Below are 24,306 nucleotides of genomic sequence, written 5' to 3'. Positions count from 1 at the left end.
GTATTTGCAGTGTTCCCGTACTCACAGGTCAGCTCCGCCCCTAACCCCCACGAATATGGAGGGAGGAGTGTACTTTTTTTTGTATACTCAACAATTCCAATTAATTCCAGCATTTAATTCTGTAATATAAACTATAAACATTTTTCCCCTCCTGTTTTTAGTGCCAGCTACCGCGATAACAGCACAAACACTCATAGGAATTCTATAAGCATCAGAGCTGTTACTGCAGTGACCAGGGCTAAAAATGCTGGTGCGGCTTTGCAAAGGAGGGGGTTGGTTAGTTAGGTTGTTCTTCACCATTATTTTGTATGCAAAATCATGTCATGCCTACCCTGCACTTCTGGTAGCAAAATATATAATCATGTATTCCCCACAGGGTATATAAGTGAACAAACGGCTATTTTTATTATCTAAGAGTTATTACATTTCATTACATTAGTGATTTCTATTCCGCCATTACCTTGCGGTTCAAGGCGGATTACATCAAAACTAAAACAAGAATTACATTCAAAATTTGAAGGAATAGAATAAGCGATGAGATAGTTATCCGAGTAGATCCCAAAATTACCCCTTTAACAAAGCCCCTTAGGCATTTTTTTTTTTTTTTTTTTTAAATCTCCAGCCACTGCGGTATTAGCTTCGATGCTCATAGAATTCCTATGAGCATTGGAGCTAATACGGCCATGGTTGACGATAAAAAAGCCTAATGCTGTTTTGTAAAAGGGGGAGGGGTAGTGATTTGGAGCCACGGCAAGTAATAGAAAAAGTGCTCTGATATCGTATAAACCTATTAACTCAAGTTGTACTTCAGACTGATCTCTGATATTCCTTTTCTACTCTAGAGGTTTCAAGACTCCCAAGGTCTTAATTTAGATAAAATTTGACTCCTTTTACTAAACTGCACCTTAAAAAGGCTTACCTCTAGATGCGCTGGCTAAATTTGCTTCTCTACATAAACACCAAGCGCTAGAAAAATATTTTTTACTTTCTTCTAAGGGGGGTGTGTTCGGGGATGGAGAGTGGGTACATTAGCGCTAATTAGTTAATATGTGAGGCATTGTTCATGCTAATTGATTAGCATGGACGTGGGGTTTTTTTTCCCAAAAATGGTTTGAAAAGATACAGCAGATACATTAAGGGCAAACACATCTAGGAATGGACATTTTTGGGAAAAAATTAAGGTAGACATTTTGCTATTTTGAAAATGGTCATTTTCCTTAAACTCGGATTTAGACATCATATTGAAAATGCCTCCCACTGAGTCTGTGCTATTGACAGTTATGTTTTAGACAAAGAGTCATTTGTGTATATTCAGTCTCATACATTCAGTTCAGCTGCAGTAAAACTAACCACAAATGCTGCCATTCATCACATTTTACCATTACTGCAAAAAATTGAATACATGTCCATAGCCCACTTTCACTTCAAATATTTGGCAAAATCCACAGAGGGGATTTTTTTTCTTCATTGGAGGCATTTATAAAGTTACCACTATAATCCTATATATACATCAAGTGTATACTATACAAAAAAATGATAATGATAACAACAGTAATAACTCTAGCAATTCTTGAAAAGGTGAAGTGTCTCAAAACACACATACTTACTTCCAGTACTGCTGGCTTGGAAGTTCAGTATCTTCGTTTACTGTGGTGTTATCAATACAGCTGAAATTATTTTCTTCTACCCAAGATAAGTTCACTGTAATAATATCAGTTTCTGAACTTATATTACAAAACCCTGCATGAAAGGAAATGTGAGCATGCATTAATGATTATTTTAAAGACCACCAGTCTACTATAGAACTATTTTTTTCAGTCTAGACGAGGGATGGCTTCCACAAGAGAGAGCAAAAATGATCATAACACTCTTTAGTTATGTGTTGCAGAAAATGTGATCCTTCCCTTCTTATGCTTATTCAAGGATGATGTATGGGCCCATAACATGAGTGTATCAGGAAACTGTCCCTTCTAGTAAAGAAGAGTTGATTCTTTGACAGTACTCAACTGTTGGTTCAGACTGTACCACCGAGGCTTGGCGATTCACTTTTTCTTTAAGTTAATATGGTCCATTTATTAAAATGAATTTGATTTTAGAGTTACCATAGTTTATTTGTATTTGTATTTATTTATACCATAGTAACATAGTAACATAGTAGATGACAGCAGATAAAGACCCAAATGATCCATCCAGTCTGCCCAACCTGATTCAATTTAAATTAAAAAAAAATTTTTTTTTTCATGCAGGAAGAGGCGGTCGGAGCGAACCGCGAGTGATTTCCTGCACTCACGACGCTCCGGCTGCTCTCCTGCTGCCATCTCCCGCTGCCCTCTTCAGGCTCCCCCATGAAAAAACATATTCGCGTTTTTTTGAGATTCACGGGGGCTCCTGGAACGGAACCCCCGCAAATCTCGGGGGAGCAATGTATATGAATTACTTGTTGCACAATTGTAGTTTGAAAATTCAATAAAGATATTAAAAACAAACAAACAAAAATCAACTATAAGTCAAGTCCCATATTTCATCTTACAGAAGAGGTGTTTCTTCAACATTTTCTTAAAACTACTCAAACTTGTTTGCTGTCGTAAACATCTCGGAAGCATATGCCACTCCCGAGGACCAATGCACGGAAATATGCTAGCTCTAGACACAGCTAGCTGCAGCTGTTTCACTGTCGGAATATGTAGGTCATCGTGAGTCACTGAACGCAACATGCGCTGTGGTTCGTATGACAGAATGCTATCCATCAAATGTTTCAGTGCCTTATTGTATATGCAAAGATGCACCATGACCATTGATTTAGAAAGGAATAACTGCAATTTAGGACTCAGTTCTATAAATGGTGCTGAAAAATCGGTGCTGATAACATTTCATGCTAATCGCTAGTCTATAAATGGCAATGAGAGTTTGGCGCCGTTTGTAGTATAGCATTTGGTGCTGAGACCTGTGCCCAATTTTAGGCTTGAGGATTTACACCAAATAAAATCTGGTTCCAATTCTTACACCCGATTTACTCACGGATCTCCCTTATTCTCTAAGACTGTGTGTAAATTCCAGGAACGCCCGTGATCTACTTTTGACCCTCCCGTGGCTGCTCCTTCTTTTTGTGTGGACCCCAGCACCTACAAATGTGCATCTAAATTTTAATTAACGCCAATTAGTGCCAAAAATTGATTATTAGTGCTTAATTATCACAGTTATTGGCTTGTTATTCAATTAAATTGCATGTGAAAATTGGGCACACACACAATTTTTAGCACCATATATAAAATTAGACCATTAATGTGGCACCAATTGAAGGGCTTCTTTCCAAAACCCACTAAGTCTACTTTCAGCAAAAGTGAGCTATAGTTTCATATAAACAAAGGATATTATCTACTAATGTAATTAATCATTGAGTTGAAAGTGTGTTTGTCATCTGCCTGCAGCCAAGCTAAAATACTGTAAGATTTGTTTCCAAAATCAGCTAAGTCCAGGCAGATGTTAATTCTCTAACCAATTAAGTCTTGTCTATTCTATGGCCATAGTATACCAGGTAGCATGCATGCAGCAGCCAATAATGGGATATGTCAGTTTTGTCACATTTAGGGGGGGAGTGAAATTCAACAGAGTGTTGCCGATACTGATACTCTGAACACGCACTATGTTTACATGTCGTGTTGACATGCATTGTGTGTCATGGAAAAAGTGTATTCAGATGAAAGGCTGGGGCATGGAGATATGCAAATAGGATGTTTTTACAGTATTTATCGCAGTTAACACTCTCTCTCCAAAAGGCATGATAGGATATCGCTTTGCATGATATCCCAATTTTTGACATTAGATTATCTCCATCTTTTTCTTGGAGATATTTTAACTCTGCTGGTCTGTACCTCTGCTCTGAAGGTTCGAGTTGTACACAAAAGTGCTGATGTCTCAGTGGCTGTGGTATAGGTTCTTTAGGAAGTCTATATCTAATGTATGATATAAATATATTATTCCTGCATTCTTCGCCTTCCCAGATTATAAATTGATATGTTTAATAATGTACATATTCTGTGTGTCATTTCCCTCTGTTGATCAGAAAAAAAGATGAACACATTTGTAATTCTGAAAACGTTTCTGAGAGTTGAACTTTAAACTTTGGATTCATTTGTCTACACCTCAGCCTTTACTGTACTGTGAGCCTTTACTGTACTGTGAGGACTGGCTCAAGGAATTGTAGCATCCCAAAACAACATTTGCGTCAGTGCCCCCTCCCATGATCCAGTAGCTTCTCCTCAATCTCAAGTCTCCTCCCCCCATTGCTGGTAATAAAGGATGCCAAAATCCTGAATCCCAATCTTGCATCTTTCCCTTCCTGTTCACAGAAAGGAGGGATGAGGGGGAGATGTTAAACTAGGATTTTGGTGCCCTTTATCACCGGCACCCTGGGCAGAGCCTTATATGGGTATGAGCAATAAAACTAATGAGAAGAGGAGAAATATTTGAAGGCAGGAAAAAAGGATCTGAGATATATAAAGAGCTATTTAGGGGGAATGTTAAGGAAGACTCACATATTGACTTGGAGGGGACATGTAAGTATGTATTCAGGAATGAACATAACCTGGAAGGTATCTGCCTCTAAATCCTAGGACTACAGGTTTAAGGTTAGTCTTTGTTCTTCTGGAAATATGCTTGCCAATGTAACTACAGAAATGTGATAGGCCACTTGGGATAATATTTGAGAACCAGGAACCTTTATGTACCCTGCATGTATGTGTTGGAAAAAGTCAACCTGAATAGATGGCTATGTTGCCTAGACAGTCATGGAATAGTAGGTCTCATGCCAGATGCTATCCCCTAGCCTTAAACAAGTGGAGCTTATAAGTTGTATAATGGGTTAGGATCTGCTGTTCCATGACAGGTCAGACAAGCACATACTAGACAATTCTTTGTTGTAAATAACTCCATCCTCACCAGATGTCACAAGAGCTCATTCCACTCTAATTGTATTCTTTAGATGAAGGATAGTTATCAGGCATTCCATGTTATCAGCTTAGGTACAATAGTTCTTTCATTCTCCTCCACAAAACATCAGTCATTGAGGATATTATTCACAGTTTTATCTACAGGGTAAAGGTCCATTTCACTAGACAATTAGAAAGAAAATGGAGAAAAAGTAGCCAAGATTCCACAAAAACAGCTTGGAGAATACTGCACCAAAAATACAAACAAAGCAAATAGGAGAAGGATCCCAAGACACAAAAAAGCTATTCCAGTTACTAAAAGAACTCACAGACACCACACCATATCTGACCAATAACAACTCCCCCTCCCCCTCAGCCACCCTCTTAGCCACATTCTTCAAAAACAAGATCGCAAATATCAGAGCCACTTTTAATGGAATACCTACTCACCTAGAAGAGATCACAATTCCCCCCACAGAGAAAGATTCAGTAGCAGCAGACAGAACCTGGTCCCAATTCTCACCTATACAATGGTCAGACCTCAACAAACTATATAACAAATACAGTCACGCAGCCTATGACCTTAACCACTTGCCCCCATACTTATTGAAAACCTCCAGTATGCTATTCCGCACTCTGCTCCTAAAATGGATACAAACTTTACTCACAGATGGCCAGTTCCCACAAGACCTCAGCGAAATCATCATAACTCCATTCCTAAAAGACCCCAAAGGAGCAACAGACCAACCATCAAACTACAGACCCATAGCCTCAATCCCACTTTACGTAAAGCTAATGGAAGGCCTCGTAGCTAAAGCCCTAAACTTATACCTAGAAAACCACAACCTACTCCACCCCACACAGTCTGGCTTCAGAACCAACTACAGCACTGAGACTCTACTAGGAACACTCATGGACATCAGAAGACAACACCTCAGCACAGGCAATAAAATGCTGATCATACAACTAGACCTCTCTGCAGCCTTTGATCTAGTAGACCATGACATCCTTTTACAAACACTATACTCAATAGGAATTGCAGGCAAGGTACTAACATGGTTTAAAGGATTCCTACAATCCAGAATTTATAGATTCAAAACAAACAAAGCAAAATCAGAACCATGGTCCAACCCATGTGAAGTACCCCAAGGATCACCTCTGTCTCCCACATTCTTCAACCTATACATTGCCTCCCTAAACTCCTACCTAGACAAACTAGGCACTACCTCCTATAGTTACGCAGATGACATCACCATACTCCTCCCCTTCGACCAACCAGCTCCCTCCATGGTAGGCACAATAGAAAGAACACTCGAAGCAGTAGCAACATGGATGAAAAAAAACAAACTAAAGCTTAACCCTGACAAAACAAACTTCATCCTTCTAGAAAACAGCAAAACTCTAACCTTGACTAACCTAGTAATTAACTCTATCTCATACTCCATTCAACCCAAGCTAAAACTCTCGGAGTGCTGATAGACAGAGGCTGTATCATGCAACCACAAATCAACAAAATAGTAAAAACATCATTTGCAACTATGAGAAACCTAAGACAAGTCCAAAAATTCTTCTACAAAAAACAATTCCAACTCGTGGTTCAATCACTAATCCTAGGCCTAATAAACTACTGCAACATACTATATCTGCCCTCCAACCACGATAAAACAACTAAAAACCATACAAAACAGAGCCCTAAGACTCATCTATTTGCTGTAAAAATACGACCACATCATGGAGGCATACCACAACTCACACTGGCTCCCAATATAGGCCAGAGTTCACTTCAAGTTCCACTGCCTACTATTTAAAGCTATAAATGGAGAGAGCCCAACCTACTGGAACGATTGACTAATTCAATCTACCTCAACCAGACACAGGAGAACCCACACTATATTCACTCACCCGCCAACCAAAAACGTCAAACGAAGAAAACTGTATGACAACCTACTGGCCACCAGAGCAGTGAAACTGGACAGACAACTCACCAATATGCTGATTTCAACCACAGACTAAAAAACCTTCAAAAAAGAAACAAAAACTACTCTTCAGAAAATACATAAAACCAATATAACACAACCAGACATGCCCCAAACTCCTCCGACAATACTATCTACTTCTTAGCAAATCAGAAAATGTTCAAACTATTCCTTAAGAACTTCTTATTACCTTAACAATATGTACTTCTTAATATCATAACAATTCTTATGTAATCCGCCTTGAACCGCAAGGTAAAGGCGGAATAGAAATCACTAATGTAATGTAATGTAATCACCATTTACCTTATCTGCTCAAAGCAGATGTGATATTGTATCAATGTATTGTTAAAACAGATCCTACAAGGTTGATGGTAATTAATTCCAGCTGTCTGACTTTGAGCCACTACTATATATGTGCAATAAGATTTACCACAGAAAATTCAACATAAGAATATCTAAGAAGAGAAGACTAGCCATACTGAATCAGACCAATGGATTATATAGCCCAGTATCTAGATTCCAACAGTGGCCAATCCAGGTTACAAGCACCTAGCAGAATCAAAATTGGTAGCAAGCTCCCATGCAACTGAGCGTAGGGACAGGCCTTGACTGCCCCAATATCTATCTGAAGAGCATGCAAACTTTCTCTCCAAGCATGTGTGCAAAGCTTATTTCCAAGCAAGCATGCTAACTGCTCTTACCAGATAGCCTGCCAGTGAGCTCCAGAGTATAACCCTTTGTGGCGTACATATGTGTGCGAGGTTCAGACACCACCACTGTGAAATGACATGTTGGCACTTGTTTCCCTGTGAAAACAAGAGAACTAACCCAATGATCTCCACCGACAAATCCAAGAAGAAACAAAAAACAATGTGGAGAAATTATTTCCTGAAATGGACTTTATTAATATTAAAATAATATTAAAACTTGGCAAACCACATAAAAACCTCTACGACGCAGTCCGCTGAAAATCTTTGGATACTGGACCCAACACGGTCCATGTTTCGACAGAATGTCTTCTTCAGGTGTCCCTATGAAGTCTTATGGTAAAGATACGTGGATAAAAATGCCATTCCTGCACACAGCTTTTACAGATCAGTTTATTTTTGACTAGCACAGCACCGACAAGCCAGTAAAAAACAGCCGCAGGGCCCAACAGTCATCCACTCCCAACAGCCAGGATCTCTGATCGTATGCTGCCCTGGCCGAGGACCTCCGTCACACCATTCTTGGTCCCTTCTGGCTGCTCCTTTCCCCTCTCCGCTGCCGACCTCCTCCATCGCAGTCAAAGGCCGCTCAGTTGGTCTCTCCCTGCGCTCTCTAGGCTGCTGCTTCCAGGGCTCAGTGTCTGATTCAGGCCAAACACACTGGCAGGGAGGAGAGAATGCAGATCATCGCCGGTGATCTCAGCAATGCAGCTTCCACATGTAGCAAGCATTGTCTTTCCCATACCTTTACCAGTGATGTTGCAACATACGAGATGTGAAGACTCTACACCCAGACTACCACGGTGGGTGCTGCAAGATTTGGCCAGATCTATGAACATTTGGCCTTTATAAAGATCCCTGTCTGGTAAATTGTGGGGCACAGTCATCGTATCACGCAATATTATAACGCGCATTACCACCAAATGGCAAATTTTAATGACAACAGCAGTGTGCAACTATATATGCATATAAGAGGGGCCTGCGGGATATTTCTCCCCTTCCAGACCTGCATAACATGCTGCTGTGCCTGCATCTTTGGGACTTGGAAACACTACCTCCCTAGCTTGGAGAGCACGTATGCTACTGGATAGGCTCATGTACACAGGTAGTGAATTCTTCTAGGATGGAATTCTTTTACATTTGTTAGCTTATTCCTTACTGTACAATGTCCATTCCTACTACTACTAATATTAATTATTTGTATAGTGCTACCAGATGTATACAGCACTGTACAGAGTCACAAAGAAGGCAGTCACTGCTCGAAGGAGCTTACTATCTAAACAGACAAGACAGGCAAACAGGATACCATGGATACAATTAAGGGGAATGGTTAATCTGCTGGCTAGGTTGGTGGACAGTGGGAAGTAGGGTTATGGATTGGAGGCTATGTACCATTGTTAATGATGTTTCCAAGGTGCCTAGGCATCAAGATTATATGTTGTAGCCCATATTCTTACTGCAGTAAGCTTTATGTGCCTCTTTCTCTCTACTTATAAGTTGCTGATGGTACACTTAGATCTTGTACATGTTCGTTATTATTTTAAATTAATGACTCTGCCTCGAGGTACTGGCCAGGAATCAGAAGGTGAACGTAATATCTGAAATCATACACAGCGGTAACCACAGCGAGCTGTAGCAATTCAAAATTTATGCTGGCATCCTGACATGCTTTCTATTCCTGCGTCAAAGCTTAAGGAATCAATGTTGACATTGAAAACACAGTTGTATCCACATCAATTGCACCTGTGTTTGGGGAACATTTGCCAAACACACTAGCCTGTGAGCATTTTGCCAACTGTGTATGTTAAAAACATCTCCATGTCCTCTGATGGCATGACCAACAGCTGTATAGGTCTCTATCTACAATCCATGTTCTAATTAGAGGTTCTCTGGTGTGTCAGTGTGGAAATGTGAGGCCAACATTCTAGAGTGTGTTTAACATATGGTATGTTAACAATACAATTTATCCTAACATTAAATGATGATACAGATGTGGTTTACATTTCCCACTGATGCCCTCTTAAACATTTGTTCTTACAGCAGATTGAACCTGCAGCATATTCTCCCAGTGCCTGTAACATTCACATAGGTAAGTATTCCACCTGACAGGTCAACCACATAGCCTGTCACTGGCCTATCTATAAAGCTGGATCAGTAGGTGATTGCAAGCTAAGTGGCATTTAAGAACATAAGAATAGCCTTACTGGATCAGGCCGATGGTCCATTCAGCCCTGTATCCTATCCTCACGGAGACCAATCCAAGTCACAAATACTCTCTGGGAGCTGATCCTGGTCATCTAAATACTGCTGAATATCGGGCTCACTGAGCCTTGGATGGCTACTTCCTTTTTTTAAAAACCTTTTATGTTTACTTTTCTGAATTTATTGTAGCTCTACCTCCTCCCTTTTGTGTAACACCGAGTCAGTTATTATTTTTGTCAATTGTTTATATGTTTTTGTAATGATGAGATATTCCCTTTTTATTGTACATTGCCTAGTATTCACAATAGGCGATTAATCAAAATTTTAATAAAACTTGAAGCTTGGAACTTAAACACCAATACAAGATGGATGACATAGAGATTAGAAGATGAATGCTTAACTAGTATGTTTGAGGGATCCCTGAAAGGAATACTCAGATGACCCTTCACTTGATTGTGAAAACCTTGTGGTCTTGATTGTTGGCCACTAGGGACTCTGACCCCAACATGGAGACTGAGAGAGTGCTGTGGGTCCTGGATGCAGGCTCACTCCTCTGAGACAGGCAGACATGATATCAGGGGGAAGAAGGAGGGATCAGAGGGAGAATCCAGAGCATGCTGACTAAAGACATTGGTGCACTGTTGCTACTCTGTAAGGCAGGCTTGTCCAAACTGTGACCACCAAGGGCAATTAATAAATGCCCACAGAACTCTCTCAAACTCCATGTTGGGGTCAGCAATGGTGGAGACACTCAGGTTCCTACTACAGGATTCCTGTATTCTTGTTCAAAATGCTCTATACACAAGCTTGAGCTGTATGGTGCTAGAGGTTTGGGTTGGTTTCACAGATTCAAGTCTCATGAGCCTTTGAGACTGGCAGAGCTGTCAAACTTCATCGACCACAAAGCTGAAGCTCACTGATATAGCAGTCACAGCAGGAAACATCAGCTGAAGACATACGAAAGGAAAAAGACTGTTTGAAGGCATGGAAAGGGGGGGGGGGTATGAAAGAGATGCATAGGGTGAAGTTTGAGGGGCTGGGGGAGAGAGAAAGAGAGATTGAGTTTACTTTAGAGAGACAGAGTGGTGTACACCTGTGCACACACACATGTGTCTTGGCTCTTCATTGTGGAGACATACAATCTGGACCCCCTGATAACAAAAGGTCGGACAGCAGGATAGGCAGGGGAACAGAGAAGGCACAATGTAGGAACCAGGGTATCATAAGATGACTTGATTTTAAGATGCTGCTGGAAGGAAGGAGGAGGGAGTTGAGACATCTCTGTGGAACTGTGGGTAGAGAGGGGAAGGAGAAATGCCATAGTGTGACCCGGGGGGGGGGAGAGGGGGAGACAGGAAAAGAGGGAGGACTGCTGAACTAAAGGAGAGAGAAAGAAAAGAGAATGGATTTGGAAGGGAGGGTAGACATAGGGAAGGAAAGAAGAGAGAGGTATTGGGCTCTTGGATGGGAGTTGGGAGAGAATGAAGAGAGAAATAATGGACTTGTTGATAGGGGAAGAGAGGAAGAATTGTGAGAGAAAGGGACATATTGGCCTTTCATCAGTGACACAGCCTCCAGAGAGGGGTGCGGAGTCCCCCCCACATTGGTGTAAGGCACCCTATTTCTCCTTGTGCTGCCCCAAGAGTGAGAAAGTCAGCCTTATGTCTCCAGCCACAACTGCCACTAACTAGACTAAATAAACACATGATTTGAGCATGCCAAGGGAATGCTGGCTACAACCACACCACTGACAGGCAGCATTAACCCCCTTTATTACAAAGGTGTGCTAAGCTTTTTAGCGCGTGCTAAATATTAGAATGCGTTAAACACACGCTAAATGCTAATGCCCTCCAATAAGACATTAACTGTTTTTTCTGAGGCCCTCCAAGTACCTACAAATTCAAAATGTGGCCCTGCAAAGGGTTTGAGTTTGAGACCTCTGCCTTAATACAACCTTTTGTGTCCCCTCTTCCTCAACTTAGACTGCTGCCTACATCTCTGCCTTTAGTCATATGATGAATCCCTAATAGAATACTGTAATCAAACTGCAGCCCTAGTTTTGTGTGTATCATATTTGTCACAGATTGTATTTACATCTACAAATCTGTTTTGTTTACTGAGGGGTGGAAACACAAATACTGTTTTGGTATCTTTTAGTTATCTTGCATAGATATCTGACTCATGTGTCTGTTTCATCCTTCTGTGTTTATGTTTTTAGCATATTACAGAGATACACAACATCAAGCCTTTGGGCGAAGTAGGGTAGGGTGAGGTTCTAAGCACATGTGCTATATGTAACAGTAGACAACATGAATAAAGATAAGGAAGGCATAAAGGTAAAGAGAGCATACACATAGGCCTGGATTCTCAAATCAGTGCCGGAATCAGCTGGCTCCTGAAAAAACAGCACTAGCCACCCGTCGCCCAAACTATGGCACAGTTTTGAGAATTGCGACTTGTATCAAAGATAGGTACCGGAAATGTAGACAAGGGTTTTACAGGCCTACATTTCTGGCAGCTATCTTCAACGTAGAATCATGCTTACCAGTGCCAAATGTCAATCCCACCCATATCCATGCCTCTTTTGATGTTTGAAGCAGGTAAGCATCTGCATAGGCGTAATTCAGGTGCCTTTTTTGTAGGCATCGTGCAGCATCTATTTTATTAGTTTTTTAATTGGTTTTTAATCGCACGGTCAATTACCGCACTGTTAATGGCCAATTAAAACACTTAAATTAGACACTGTTCAGGTGTCTACCAGCGCCTTCCGAATGGTGTGTTTTGAGAATACAGGCCACAATGTTGCTTCAACTGGAAGAAGACAGAGCTACAAATGATACATATCTAACAACCTTTTACTTTTTGCAGGTATGTGTTCTAGAGAATGACATGATGACAAAATTCATCACCGTTCCCGTCCCTGCGGATAACTGTGGGAAATCATCTCCATGTCATTCTTTAAGGAGAGAGGGAAGAATTAGAGTATGAATGGGCACAACCATTAACCCTCAAGTCTTGCATTGAAGAATGCTGGTGTAGAAGGACTGAGGTTGAGATAGACACTAAAGAATGACATGAGATGGTTTCCCGCGGTTATCCACGGGGACGGGAAATGTGATAAACCCGTAGCCAGCTTTGTCCCTGTATTGGATAAAAGCAGAGTACGGTCCCTGGTAAGGAGAGCTGACCAGGTTAAAAATTAGGATACTGAAATGGCTGACTACCCCTCAGACAGTGAGGTAGAGCAGGAAGATTTTAAACCTAAGGTTATTCAGCACAGCATGCCATATCAGAATAAATGCACCAGAAAGTCTGATAGGACTTTTACTGAGAAGTGGAGACCTAGTCCTGCAAGGTATGCACATTTCCAAGCCTAGGAGAAACTTGAATTATTTCTCTAGGGATTTCCAGCCCAACCCCCTTACTCCTAGGAGAGAGGGGTGGGGCTATGACACATGTAAAAGCAGAGCCCTGAATCACACAAGGGAAGGCAGAAACGGAGACACAGAGGACAGACAAACAGCAAGGCAGGAGCAGCAGAGGAAACAGGAATGTGAGAAAAGAAGTCTCTCTCCTCAGCCCCATAGCAGTGGGGACATGAGCATGGCAGAGGACTTCCCAAGCCTGAGCCCAGCTGCTGAGAAGGCTGAGGCAATGGACATCACTGAATTGCTTCTGGAAGCTGACTATAACCCAGAGGGAATGGAGATTAGTCCATGAGGGGAAGTGAAGCAAGGAAGCTGTCTTTCTAAGCTGCGTTTGTGTGCTGGCTTTCTGTAACCTGAGACCAGCTGGCCTTGATTAGGGAGAGAAGGAAAACCTCTCTTTTACTCTGGGGCTGCTCAGAAGTGATTATTTGATAAAGGAACTGTATCTTGAATGGTGTGAAGCCTTTGTGATAAAGCCTCTGTAAAGCTAACAGCTTATCTAATACCCTGCTGTGCTCCGTCTGAAAAGCTCAGCTGATGCTAACGTATGGCAGAGCTCTGAACGGAGTCTGAGCTGGAAACTGGACACTTTACCCAGCAAGGTTAGCTGGGAAGCTTGTGTCTTTATTTCCCAAAGTTTGCTACTTTATTTGCCTGCTATGTTATGCAGTTTTTGCTTTCATTGTTTGAAGTTTATTTTTAGGGCATTTCTGTTTATTTAAACCCTGGTGAAGAGGACTATCTTTAAAGCAGAGAAAGACAAGGGGAATGCAATTGTGTGCCATACTTGGACTTTAAGCCATTCTGACAACTGAATGATATTTTATGTTTACTTTTTGCCGGACTTATGAATGTCTTGAGGGTGGCTGATGGTGTTCAGACCCCCTATCAAATAAAGCCTGAGAATGAGATTTTGACCATATCTGAATTGTGTCTCCCTTTATTGGCAAACGTATCTCCGTGTGGCTTGTGCAGCCTAGGCGAGAGCCTAGGTCTGCTTTACCTGAAAAGCCTTCCTCTTTCCTGGGGAAGCCACGCCGACAGGTCAGGATTCGGCACAGCTAAATCCCTGCCAGTCAGAGCAGGGGATAGCTGTGTGACAGAACGTGATAAATTTTGTCACTGTGTTCCTTTGTCAGGTCTCATAGAGCCTGGCCTAACCGTGCCTGCCTGGTGATTTTTTTTTATTTTTTTTTTTGGGGGGGGGGGGTTAGTGAAGACCTGGTGCCATTGGTGTATCAAGGCTTTTTTTAAAGAGTGGGGCAGGATGTGGGGCCTGCATGGGCAAGACTGGTTAAAATAAATGGATTGCTTTGAAGTACACACCCTATATTAATGTTACTGTGGAGGTTCATTATTTTTCTATTGGGGGGGGCTGGGCCAGGGTGGCAGGGGGGAGATTACTTTTTATTGTAGCTAACATTCAGATGCATATTTTATTACGTTTGGCAAGAGATGCTGGATATGGTTGCAAACCATGACTGATGGTTCAGTTGGCAGTACCATGAACACCTGCAAATGACTGCTTTAATGCTTTCAACATCAAACCCAGCAATGTGATCAAGTGTACCTTGGGGAGATTGATGTAGACCCTTGCGTGCAAGCTAAGACAGATTTTCACCCAGAAGTTGCTAATGGGGCTGATGCTTTGAGGGGAAATGAGAACAGGTGAAAAGTTATACAGTAGAAGAATAATTATCATGTATGTAGAAACCTCAGCTTTCATACTTGTATTTATTTGGGGTTGTTAGGTGCTAGATCTGTTTGCGAGGAGAGAGAAGAGGGACACGCACACAAACATACACACCAGGCAATGGCTTTATGCAACTTCCTTGATAATCTATGATGGACCATGGGAAGAAGATTCTAGACTTAGGAGTAATGTTAGGAAATTCTTTTTCACAGAGATGGTGGTTGATTCATGGAATGCTGTCCCGAAGGATGTGTTGGAGAGAAAAATGGTGACAGAATTAAAAAAAAGTGTAGTATGAACACAGAGGATATCTAATTAGAAAATGAATGGTATAAATTAAAGAACTAAGACTGTTACTGGGCAGACTTGAATGGTCTGTGTCCCATATATAGAAATTCAGTTTAGGATGGGCTGGGGAGGCCTTTGATGGGAACTCCAGTAATTTGGAACATGAGGACAGTGCTGGGCAGACTTCATGGTCTGTATCCTGCAAATGACGAGATGGTTTGGATAGACTGGAGTGAGCATCGATGGCGACTCCAGTAGTTGGAAACTAAGGACAGTTCCAGGCAGATTTTATGATCTATGGCCCAAAAATATCAAATAAAAAAAAACAATTTAATTTAATCATGAATTTATAATGCATGTAACTATTGGGCAGACTAGATAGACCATTGAGATCTTTATCTGCTGTCATTTACTATGTTAGATCTGAGAGGAGACATAATTTTGAAATCTCATGTGTGTGTGTTAGTGTAAAGTTCTGAAAAGGTTTGGTTGGGGACGGTATGTGGTATTTTTTTAAATTATTGCCTATGTTACTTACACTTTGTTTATTTTAAATGCCCAATGTGTGACGGCAGCCAAAAAAGCAAATAAGATGCTAGGAATTATTAAAAAAGGGATGGTTAACAAGACTAAGAATGCTATAATGCCTCTGTATATCTCTCCATGGTGTGACCTCACCTGGGGTATTGTGTTTAGTTCTGGTGTCCTTACCTCAAGAAAGATATAGCAGCACTAGAAAAGATTCAAAGAGCGACCAAGATGATAAAGGGGATGGAATTCCTCTCGTATGAGGAAAGACTAAAATGGTTAGGGCTCTTCAGCTTGGAAAATAGATGGCTGAGGGGAGTTATGATTGAAGTCTACAAAATCATGAGTGGAGTAGAATGGTTACAAGTGGATCGATTTTTCACTCAGTCAAAAATTACAAAGACTAGGGGACACTTGATGAAGTTATAGGGAAATACTTTTAAAACCAATAGAAGGAAATTTTTTTCACTCAGAGAATAGTTAAGCTCTGGAAGGCATTGCCAGAAGTTGTGGTAAGATATTGTAGTTGGTTTTAAGAAAGGTTTGGACAATTTCCTGGAGGAAAAGTCCAGTCTCTTATTGAGACAGACATGGGGGAAGCCACTGTTTGCCCTGGATCGGTAGAATGGAATGTTGCTACTCTTCGGTTTTAGCCAGGACAAAACATATCCAGAAATGCAATAGAATTACATGATAAATTGTACTGGGTTTTATTATACTTAAATTATACCTTTACTATAAAATTTATTTGAAAATAGTTTTCAGAAAAGCACCTCAATAAATTTCCTGCAATCAAAACAACATGGTAGCACAGAATTAATTCCTCAGTTTCAGATAATATAAAAATGTTTTTAACTTTTCCGAGCTGTCTTTTTTAATCAGTTATTTAACGTTTCTTGTTATTTCATGACACTAACCCCCCCCTTTAAAAAAAAAATAGCGTATTTTTTAGCGCTAGCCATGGCGGTAACAGCTCTGATGCTCATAGGAATTCTATAAGCGTCAGAGCTGTTATCGCCATGGCCGGTGCTAAAAACCACACTATGGTTTTATAAAAAAAAAGGGGGAGGGGGTTAATTTAGCAACTGAATGCATGTAATATCTAAAGCACATTAAATTAACAAACCTACCTCTAGATGTTTCACTACAGTTTTCATTAGCCCAGTCCATGCAGTAAGACCATGGTAGCACACGTGTGAATGAGGCAAATAAATAGTAGAGACTATAGCCAACGATGACATTATAATAAATAGATACAAGTGCTGATATTAGAACCATAGTGATACCCACTCCTAGAAAAAAGAGACAATAAAAATATAATTCTCCATAGTGAAATTACAGATCCAGAACATGAAATTCTGTGGGCTTGATTAAAGATTGATTTATAGGACTTTAATACATAACCTGTGAGTGCAAATGCTTCTGGAATATCAACTTTTCATTGGATAGCATTGCAGTCATGTGTTTACACCACTACTGATGTAGTTAAAAGTTTATGGGGTGGTTATCAAGCTACGTTATAGCTATAATGTATATTATTCATCATCATCAACTGTATTTGATATATCCTATATTCTAATGATATACAAAACATGCAAATGCATGTAAAATAGCTAATTGGTATGTAAATGTAATAACAAATAACCCTCTTTTTGTGATATGTATAATATTGTGATATGTATAATATTGAGCAATATTACTCTAGGTTCAGTACTTGATATGTCATCACGCTCATAGGCATTTATTAATTGGTTTCAAAGTTATAAAAGATTAAAAGAAAAAAATATTCAGTTGAGATAAAAAGATAAAAGGAAAGTCATATGAGACTAATGATAGTTCACAAGGGATCGTTCTGACAGGACTTGTTCCAAAGATAGACGGCCATGAACACTTGAGTTCTCCTAGCCTTTATATCTATCTATATCTATATCTATCCATCTATCTATCTAATTTATTTTTTTTTTTAAAGTACAGTATTTATATATAAAAATCAGTATTTATAACTAAGAGGATTTTGAAAAGAATTCCTTCTTATGCACATCACAAAAGGAGGGTTATGGTCTTTGACTCTATTTTTGAGGATCAGTTTGTTTAATGTAATAACAAAGCCACATTATCACCAGAAAAATAACACCTCAAAAAGCTAGGGTTATTATACCATCCTAGAGCATCAACCCGCAAACCTATCTTAAAGAAGCCATGTGTAGTGTCCCATCCCCCAATCAAGACCCCACCCAACCAAGACTCCCCCAATCAAGCCAACCCTGATCAAGGCCGCCTAATGATCATGGCCTTTTTGTTCATAATGAATATATTAATCAGAATCCCAAATTTATGAGTGGATGGTATTGTAGGACACCTGTCATAAAGATGTGGATGAATTATAAAATCAAAGCATGGTACTTGTAGATTACAATAAACAATATTTTTCCCAAAATGTAATAAAAATTTCAAAATTAAGAAAACTCAAAGTAAACAGAATGGCTGCCACCTGTCCAGGGAGGGAGAAGGATCAGAGCCAGATGTGGTGAGGTCTTTGAAGGTCTAAACCAGTGGTCTCAAACACGCGGCCCGGGGGCCACATGCGGCCCGCCAGGTACTATTTTGAGGCCCTCAGCATGTTTATCATAATCACAAAAGTACAATAAAACAGTTTCTTCATCATCTGTCTCTCTAACTATAAATGACAATATTATTATTACGACTTAGCCAAAAGCAAAGATTTATAAACTATAAGAGTTTTACCTCATGCAAAATTGTCATTTCTTTAATAAGACATTAATTATTTTTTCTGAGGCCCTCCAAGTATCTACAAATCCAAAATGTGGCCCTGCAAAGGGTTTGAGTTTGAGACCACTGGTCTAAACTGAGTAGAGAAATATGTCCAAGCTAAGTGTCCTTTAATCAGGACCTGTTTAAAGGTGAACCAGTGATGCTCAGTAGCTTGTCCTTCACAGCTTTGAGCTTTTTGTTTTGCTCCTTCCGCTGTGCTGTTCTTCTGCCAATCCTGACACCAGAAGCAAAGCATTATTCAGAATTGAGAACAGACAGTTCTTATTCTCACATTTTAACAATGCTACAGTGCCAACATCGGCACCAGCAGAAGAACAGCATGGTAGCAAGAGTGAAGGAACAAGATCACACTACTGTGGAAAGGGTTAATCTTAGAAGGGAGAATTGGAACTGGAAAATGCTAATGCATAGTCCTGGAACTGTAAGGAGGCTGATTCTGGGGCTAGAGTTCTTGAACCTGGGGGATAGAGAGTGGGAATGGAAGGGATATGGGTCTGGGAGGCAAGAGGGCTGGTGCTATGACTGGGGAAAGAAAGCCGATGCTAGTAGATGCTGGCAGATGGTGGAGGAGTGAGAAGGAAAAGGAAGACAGATACTATGTGGGAAGGGAGAACCAAGAGCTTATGCAGGGAAAATGAAGAAGGAGGGCCATAGGATAAAGAAGATTCTGCAAAAATGGAGAAGGACTGGAAGGCCGATGAATAGTGGAGAAAGAAATAAACAGGTAGAGGCTTGGAAAGGTGAGAAGGAGGCAGGAGGGCAGATCCTGGGAGTATTTGTAAAAAAGCAAGAGATTCACACTTAGAGACTTTAAGACTGAGTGGGAGGCCAGAAGATTGGCTGGGTATTTTTTTTTTTTTTAACAGAAGGTTGAATCTTAGATTGTTAAATTTTCCTAAGGCTACAGGAGTAACACCGGGCGACATGTTTAAAAAAATATTTGTCTGAAGTATTAACATTTCCACTTGAAACAATACCGCTCATTAATCGTACCTATTATCTTCCTGAAAAAAAAAGAAGCTTGAATCAACCTGAAGCCGAAAAACCACAATCCTTGGATATTACTAACCTCTCAGATTTACTAGAAAAATCTTTAGAAATTCAATCTCGTTCTATCCTTCTTGTCTCATTTGTTTTTTAACAGGATCTAAACTCTGTGATGTTTTTTCATTTTTCTCAAGCTTTGTTTCTTGGACAGAGAATTTGGGTCTATCCAGATGTGACTAAATCTACTCAGGATCGAAGGAAATTATTCCTAAGCATGAGACAAGAGGTTAAGGCACTAGGGGCCTCTTTTTTGTTGAGTTACCCATGTAAATGCTGGGACTAAATATACCTTCTTTGCCCCCGATCAGCTTAAAGCTTTTGTAGATACTAAGAAACTGCTCCATTAATTCAGGGATAATAATTAATTGCAGATGTTGTTATAACCCATTAAGTATATGCCTTAATACAATGTATACTTTTATTTGATCTCCTTATCTTTTGGGCTGCCCCTTAACTTTTATTGTGGTCTAAGGAAGAGTTTACAATTATTATTTTTGAACTGTAAATTTCTACTATTTGTTAATTCTTTATTCTCTGTATTTCCAGAACAAGTGGATGCTTGTAATTATATTGGTAAAATCAATAAACACAATAATAATAAGATTGGCTGGGTATTAGCAGTATAAGTGGAGAGTCTCAAAGCTTGGGAAAGATTGTAAGTGTAGATTCTGGGAAAAAGCAAAGACTACGGAATTAGCTGGGGGAGGTACTGGGGACTATGAAACAGAGCAGAAATTGAAAGAAAAACAAGACTAAGGGGTCCTTTTACTAAGGTGCGCTACTGCGTCTTAGTGCACGCTAAATGCTAACGCGTGCTAACACGTCCATTATAGCCTACGGATGCATTAGCATGTGTTAGCATTTAGCGCGCGCTAAGACACACTAGCGCGTCTTAGTTAAAGGACCCCTAAGCGATTGATAAGGGATATGAGTAAGACTGTGAGACCAACATATGAGGCAATTCTATAATATAGGTGCTAAAATTTGCATACTCATTACACATGTAAATGTTTAAGATAATGGCATTTACATGTATACTCGTATGAGCACATACAGCATGAGGGTAAATGTCAAAATTTTGCCTAAGTGTGATTCTGCAAATACACTTTATAAACTAGGTCCCAGATACAGCCCTAACCGTGCACAACTTCTGATGCACGTTCTGGCTCTAAAAAAGTATACATTTAACTCTGTCTTCTGTAGATATTTATTTATGTTAAAGAAATTTCTTACCTGCTTACACCTAACGCTTACATATGACAAACCCATTTTACAAAATTCATACATACATTGTAACTGTACTAGTTACTGCCCAGACTCAATCCTCAGGAAAATCTATGAGAAGACTACACAAAAAATAGGTGAATTCTTTCTATATATCCACAATTTTATAAGTGCCAAATTCTGTGTGTAAAACATTTTTTACATGTAGAAAATGCTTTTTGAAATTACCCCCACTCCCCAGAGAGCACAGATCTATTTTCTTTATATGAAAGGCATAAAATAAATGACAGGCAAGCTTTAGCATTATATCAAACATAGTACACATATTGAAGTTGAACCCATTGAAGTCTGGGGCCTTATGGATCAAATAAATACATAAATAAAATCAAAGAATAACGTAAAACTGTGCAAAAGCAACACAGAAATACAATACTAACCTTGTAAAATTGGCACTATCCTCCATATTTCAACTGGTCCTAGACTAGCGAACTGTCCAAGAGAACATTCCATGAGGAATAACGGCAAGCCAGCAATTGCCAGCATAATTATAAAAGGAATGAGAAACGCACCTAAGGAAAAAAAAATGAACAAACGCAGTATACTGTATGTCCTGCACCGTTGCTTATCAGGAGATCCATTTGTCTCCAGCATTGTTATTGGCATAGATTCTCCAAGAAACTCAAACTTTCCTGGAAACTGGTGAATATAAAAACAAACAGCCCAATTTTTAGTTGATGGCAGGTTGACTGTGCTGCCCGCTGTCGGCACTGAAACTGGATATTCAGTGCTGGGTCATTTCCAGTGACCAGCACTGAATATTCGGCTTCATTTTTGGCTGCCAGGTAATAACCAGTTAAGCCTATATTTAGTGCTAAATGGCCCTCAGCTAGCACACAGCTATTTATGTGGGCCTATTTATACACTAGCTTTATTTGGTTAGCCCTGAATATCAGGTCCTAAGTGTGACCCGCCCCCAGAATGCTCCCGAGATAGCTGGCTCCTGGTTATGTGCTAACCATAACTATTCAGCAGGGATAACTGGTTATCTCCCACTGCATATTCATGGATAGCCTGTTATGTGCAATTTAACTAGTCAACGGCTGTTGCCGACTGGTTAAATCGCTTTGAATATCAGGCCCAAAAGCTTTTGATGTACTGCATTTCTACATGTACTTTACCATAGATATGAAGCAGCTCCAGTTCCCACACTGTTGAAAATTATGAGGGAGATGTTAATCTGGGTGGAAATCACATAAAATTAAATAGATGACCTATCCAATGAGTATCCATTTAATTTTATGGACATGTTTCTAAAAGAAAAGTCTGTAAACAATTATTGAGATAGACTTGGGAAAATCCACTACTTACTTCTAGAATAAGCAGCATAAAATCTGTTTTCCATTTTTGGGGATTGCCAATTACTTGCGACCTAGCTTAGCCACTATAGGAAACAGAATAGGGTGACAGGATAATTGCGCGCCAGACACCAGTGCGCTGATAATCCAGCGCTGACAGTTCGGCGCAAGAAAGAAGTGCGCCGCGGGAAAACTTATTTTTAAAGAGCTCTGACAGGAGGTTTTGGGGGGAATCCCTCCCCACTTTACTGCATAGTGTTTGCGCTGTCGTGGGGGAAGTGTGGGGGGTGCAACCCCCCACATTATAGAGAAAACAGAACTTTTCCCCCCAAAAATCAGAAAAAGTTCTGTTTTCTCTATAATGGACGGTTCCAACCCCCCAAACCCCCCCAACAGCAGCACGAACACTATGCAGTAAAGTGAGGAGGTTCCCCCCAAACACCTCGCCGGAGCTCTTTAAAAATAAGTTTTTCCGCGGTGCGCTTCTTTCTTGCGCCGAATTGTCAGCGCTGGATAGTCCGCGCGCTGGTGTCTCGCGCGCCACTGACTATGAACCCAGAATAGTGGACCGTCAGCCTACTCCAGTATGGTGATGCCTATGTACTTATGTAGTTAAGGTGCCTTTGCACTGAATGGAATGTGCCTAACTTACAGTATCAAGCATTGAAGGGTTGACCAATTTCTCAGGTTAAGCATTAGCACTTACCCCCTGTTTTACTAAGGTGCGCTATGTGTTTTAGCATGTGCTAAATATACGGGCGTGCTAACGCGCACATAGACTAACTTGTATGCATTAGCGTTTAGTGCATGGTTAGCGCGCGCTAATATTTAGCGTGTGCTAAAACGCTTAGCGCACCTTTGTAAAAGGAGCCCTAAGTGCTATTTTTAAGTTGTTGAATGATGGTGGTCCTGTAGTTCTGCAGTCATTACTGCATATTCATCAACTGACTTGAAAGCTGTAGTCCATGGATAAGATGTGCTTGGATGAGCCACCTCTCAGTATGGTGGGGTTATCAGGGAATCGTAAGACCATGTTGCCGCTGCAGGGACCGATTTGTTGGAATGCGTTGCCATTGGAAGGGAGGCAAGCATCCAGTATTTTGCAGTTCAGGAAGATGTTAACAACTGTACTGTTTGAACGTACTTTTGTGAAATGAGTTTGGGCGATGATATCTATTATATTATTATAATAATAAGTTATTTGGTTATGGGGTTTTTTTTCTCATAAAGTTTTAATATACTGGAATTTGATGTTTGTCTTTCAAGAGTTTGTATGATGAATGCGTGGTGTTGTTTTTTTGTTATGTTCTTAAATTTTATTTTTTCATGTGCTTTTATTATGCATGTTTTTTTGTTACCTGCATAGAATTGTTGGATATGCGGGATATACAGTACATTTTTAAATAAATAAATGATATGCAGATTTTTCCTGTTACGCTAGTATTGTAAAATAAAAAATAGGCACCTAATTTCCTTTATAGAATAGGTTCCAATTAACACCCTCATAGATTACCTTTATAGAATCGCTCTCTACATGGGGGAAATCTTTGAGTATTTTAGAACTATAGTTGCATAGGAGAGGGTGGAAAAAACTTGGCCCATCTAGTCTGTTCACTTAGGGCTCCTTTTACGAAGCCGCTTTAGCACGTGCAACTTTTAATCACGCGCTACCCCCATGCTAGCCGAAAAACTACCGCCTGCTCAAGAGGAGGCGGTAACGGCTAGCGCGTCCGGTGGTTTGGTGCGCGCTATTATGCGTGTTAAACCGCTAATGCGGCTTTGTAAAAGGAGCCCTTACTCTTGCAAGTCCTTTAGTGGCCTATGTACTATAGGGCATTAACGTCTGGGGTTAGTATATCTGAATGTGGAACTTCACTGTGTGCTAAGCGCAGATTCAATGTGACACAAATTAAGGCATTTTGGAATAATTTTTTTCAGGTCATGCTCTAATGTTCAAATGTGCAAATTGACATATATACACAAAATGAGCCTTAAAAAAAATCTTTATTAAATTTTCAAACTACAATTATGCATGCAAATAACTCATGTACATATAATATTACAAGAAAAGCACAATAAACTTATAGATATTAATAAGTAATTATTTTCACCCACCCTCCCACCTAGTAATCAAGAA

General features: G+C 40.2%; 1 protein-coding gene across 3 annotated transcripts in view; it reads right to left on the bottom strand.

The window, feature by feature from the left end:
• The window catches only part of LOC117361374 (sodium- and chloride-dependent neutral and basic amino acid transporter B(0+)-like), a 284,301-nt gene that overhangs the window by 30,147 nt on the left and 229,848 nt on the right, over positions 1-24,306 (bottom strand). For all 3 annotated transcript variants that reach the window (XM_033946600.1, XM_033946601.1, XM_033946603.1), the window contains 3 exons: positions 21,252-21,383; positions 16,881-17,042; positions 1,608-1,740 (listed from right to left, as the gene is read on the bottom strand). In XM_033946600.1, the coding sequence (XP_033802491.1) occupies positions 1,608-1,740; positions 16,881-17,042; positions 21,252-21,383 (427 nt within the window). The remainder of the gene's footprint in view (positions 1-1,607; positions 1,741-16,880; positions 17,043-21,251; positions 21,384-24,306) is intronic.

This window comes from Geotrypetes seraphini, chromosome 5 (assembly GCF_902459505.1).
Source record: "Geotrypetes seraphini chromosome 5, aGeoSer1.1, whole genome shotgun sequence".
NCBI classification, from domain to species: Eukaryota; Metazoa; Chordata; class Amphibia; order Gymnophiona; family Dermophiidae; genus Geotrypetes; species Geotrypetes seraphini.
The sequence above is the reverse complement of the archived record's forward strand: the minus strand, read 5'-3'. Positions and strand labels throughout refer to the sequence as shown.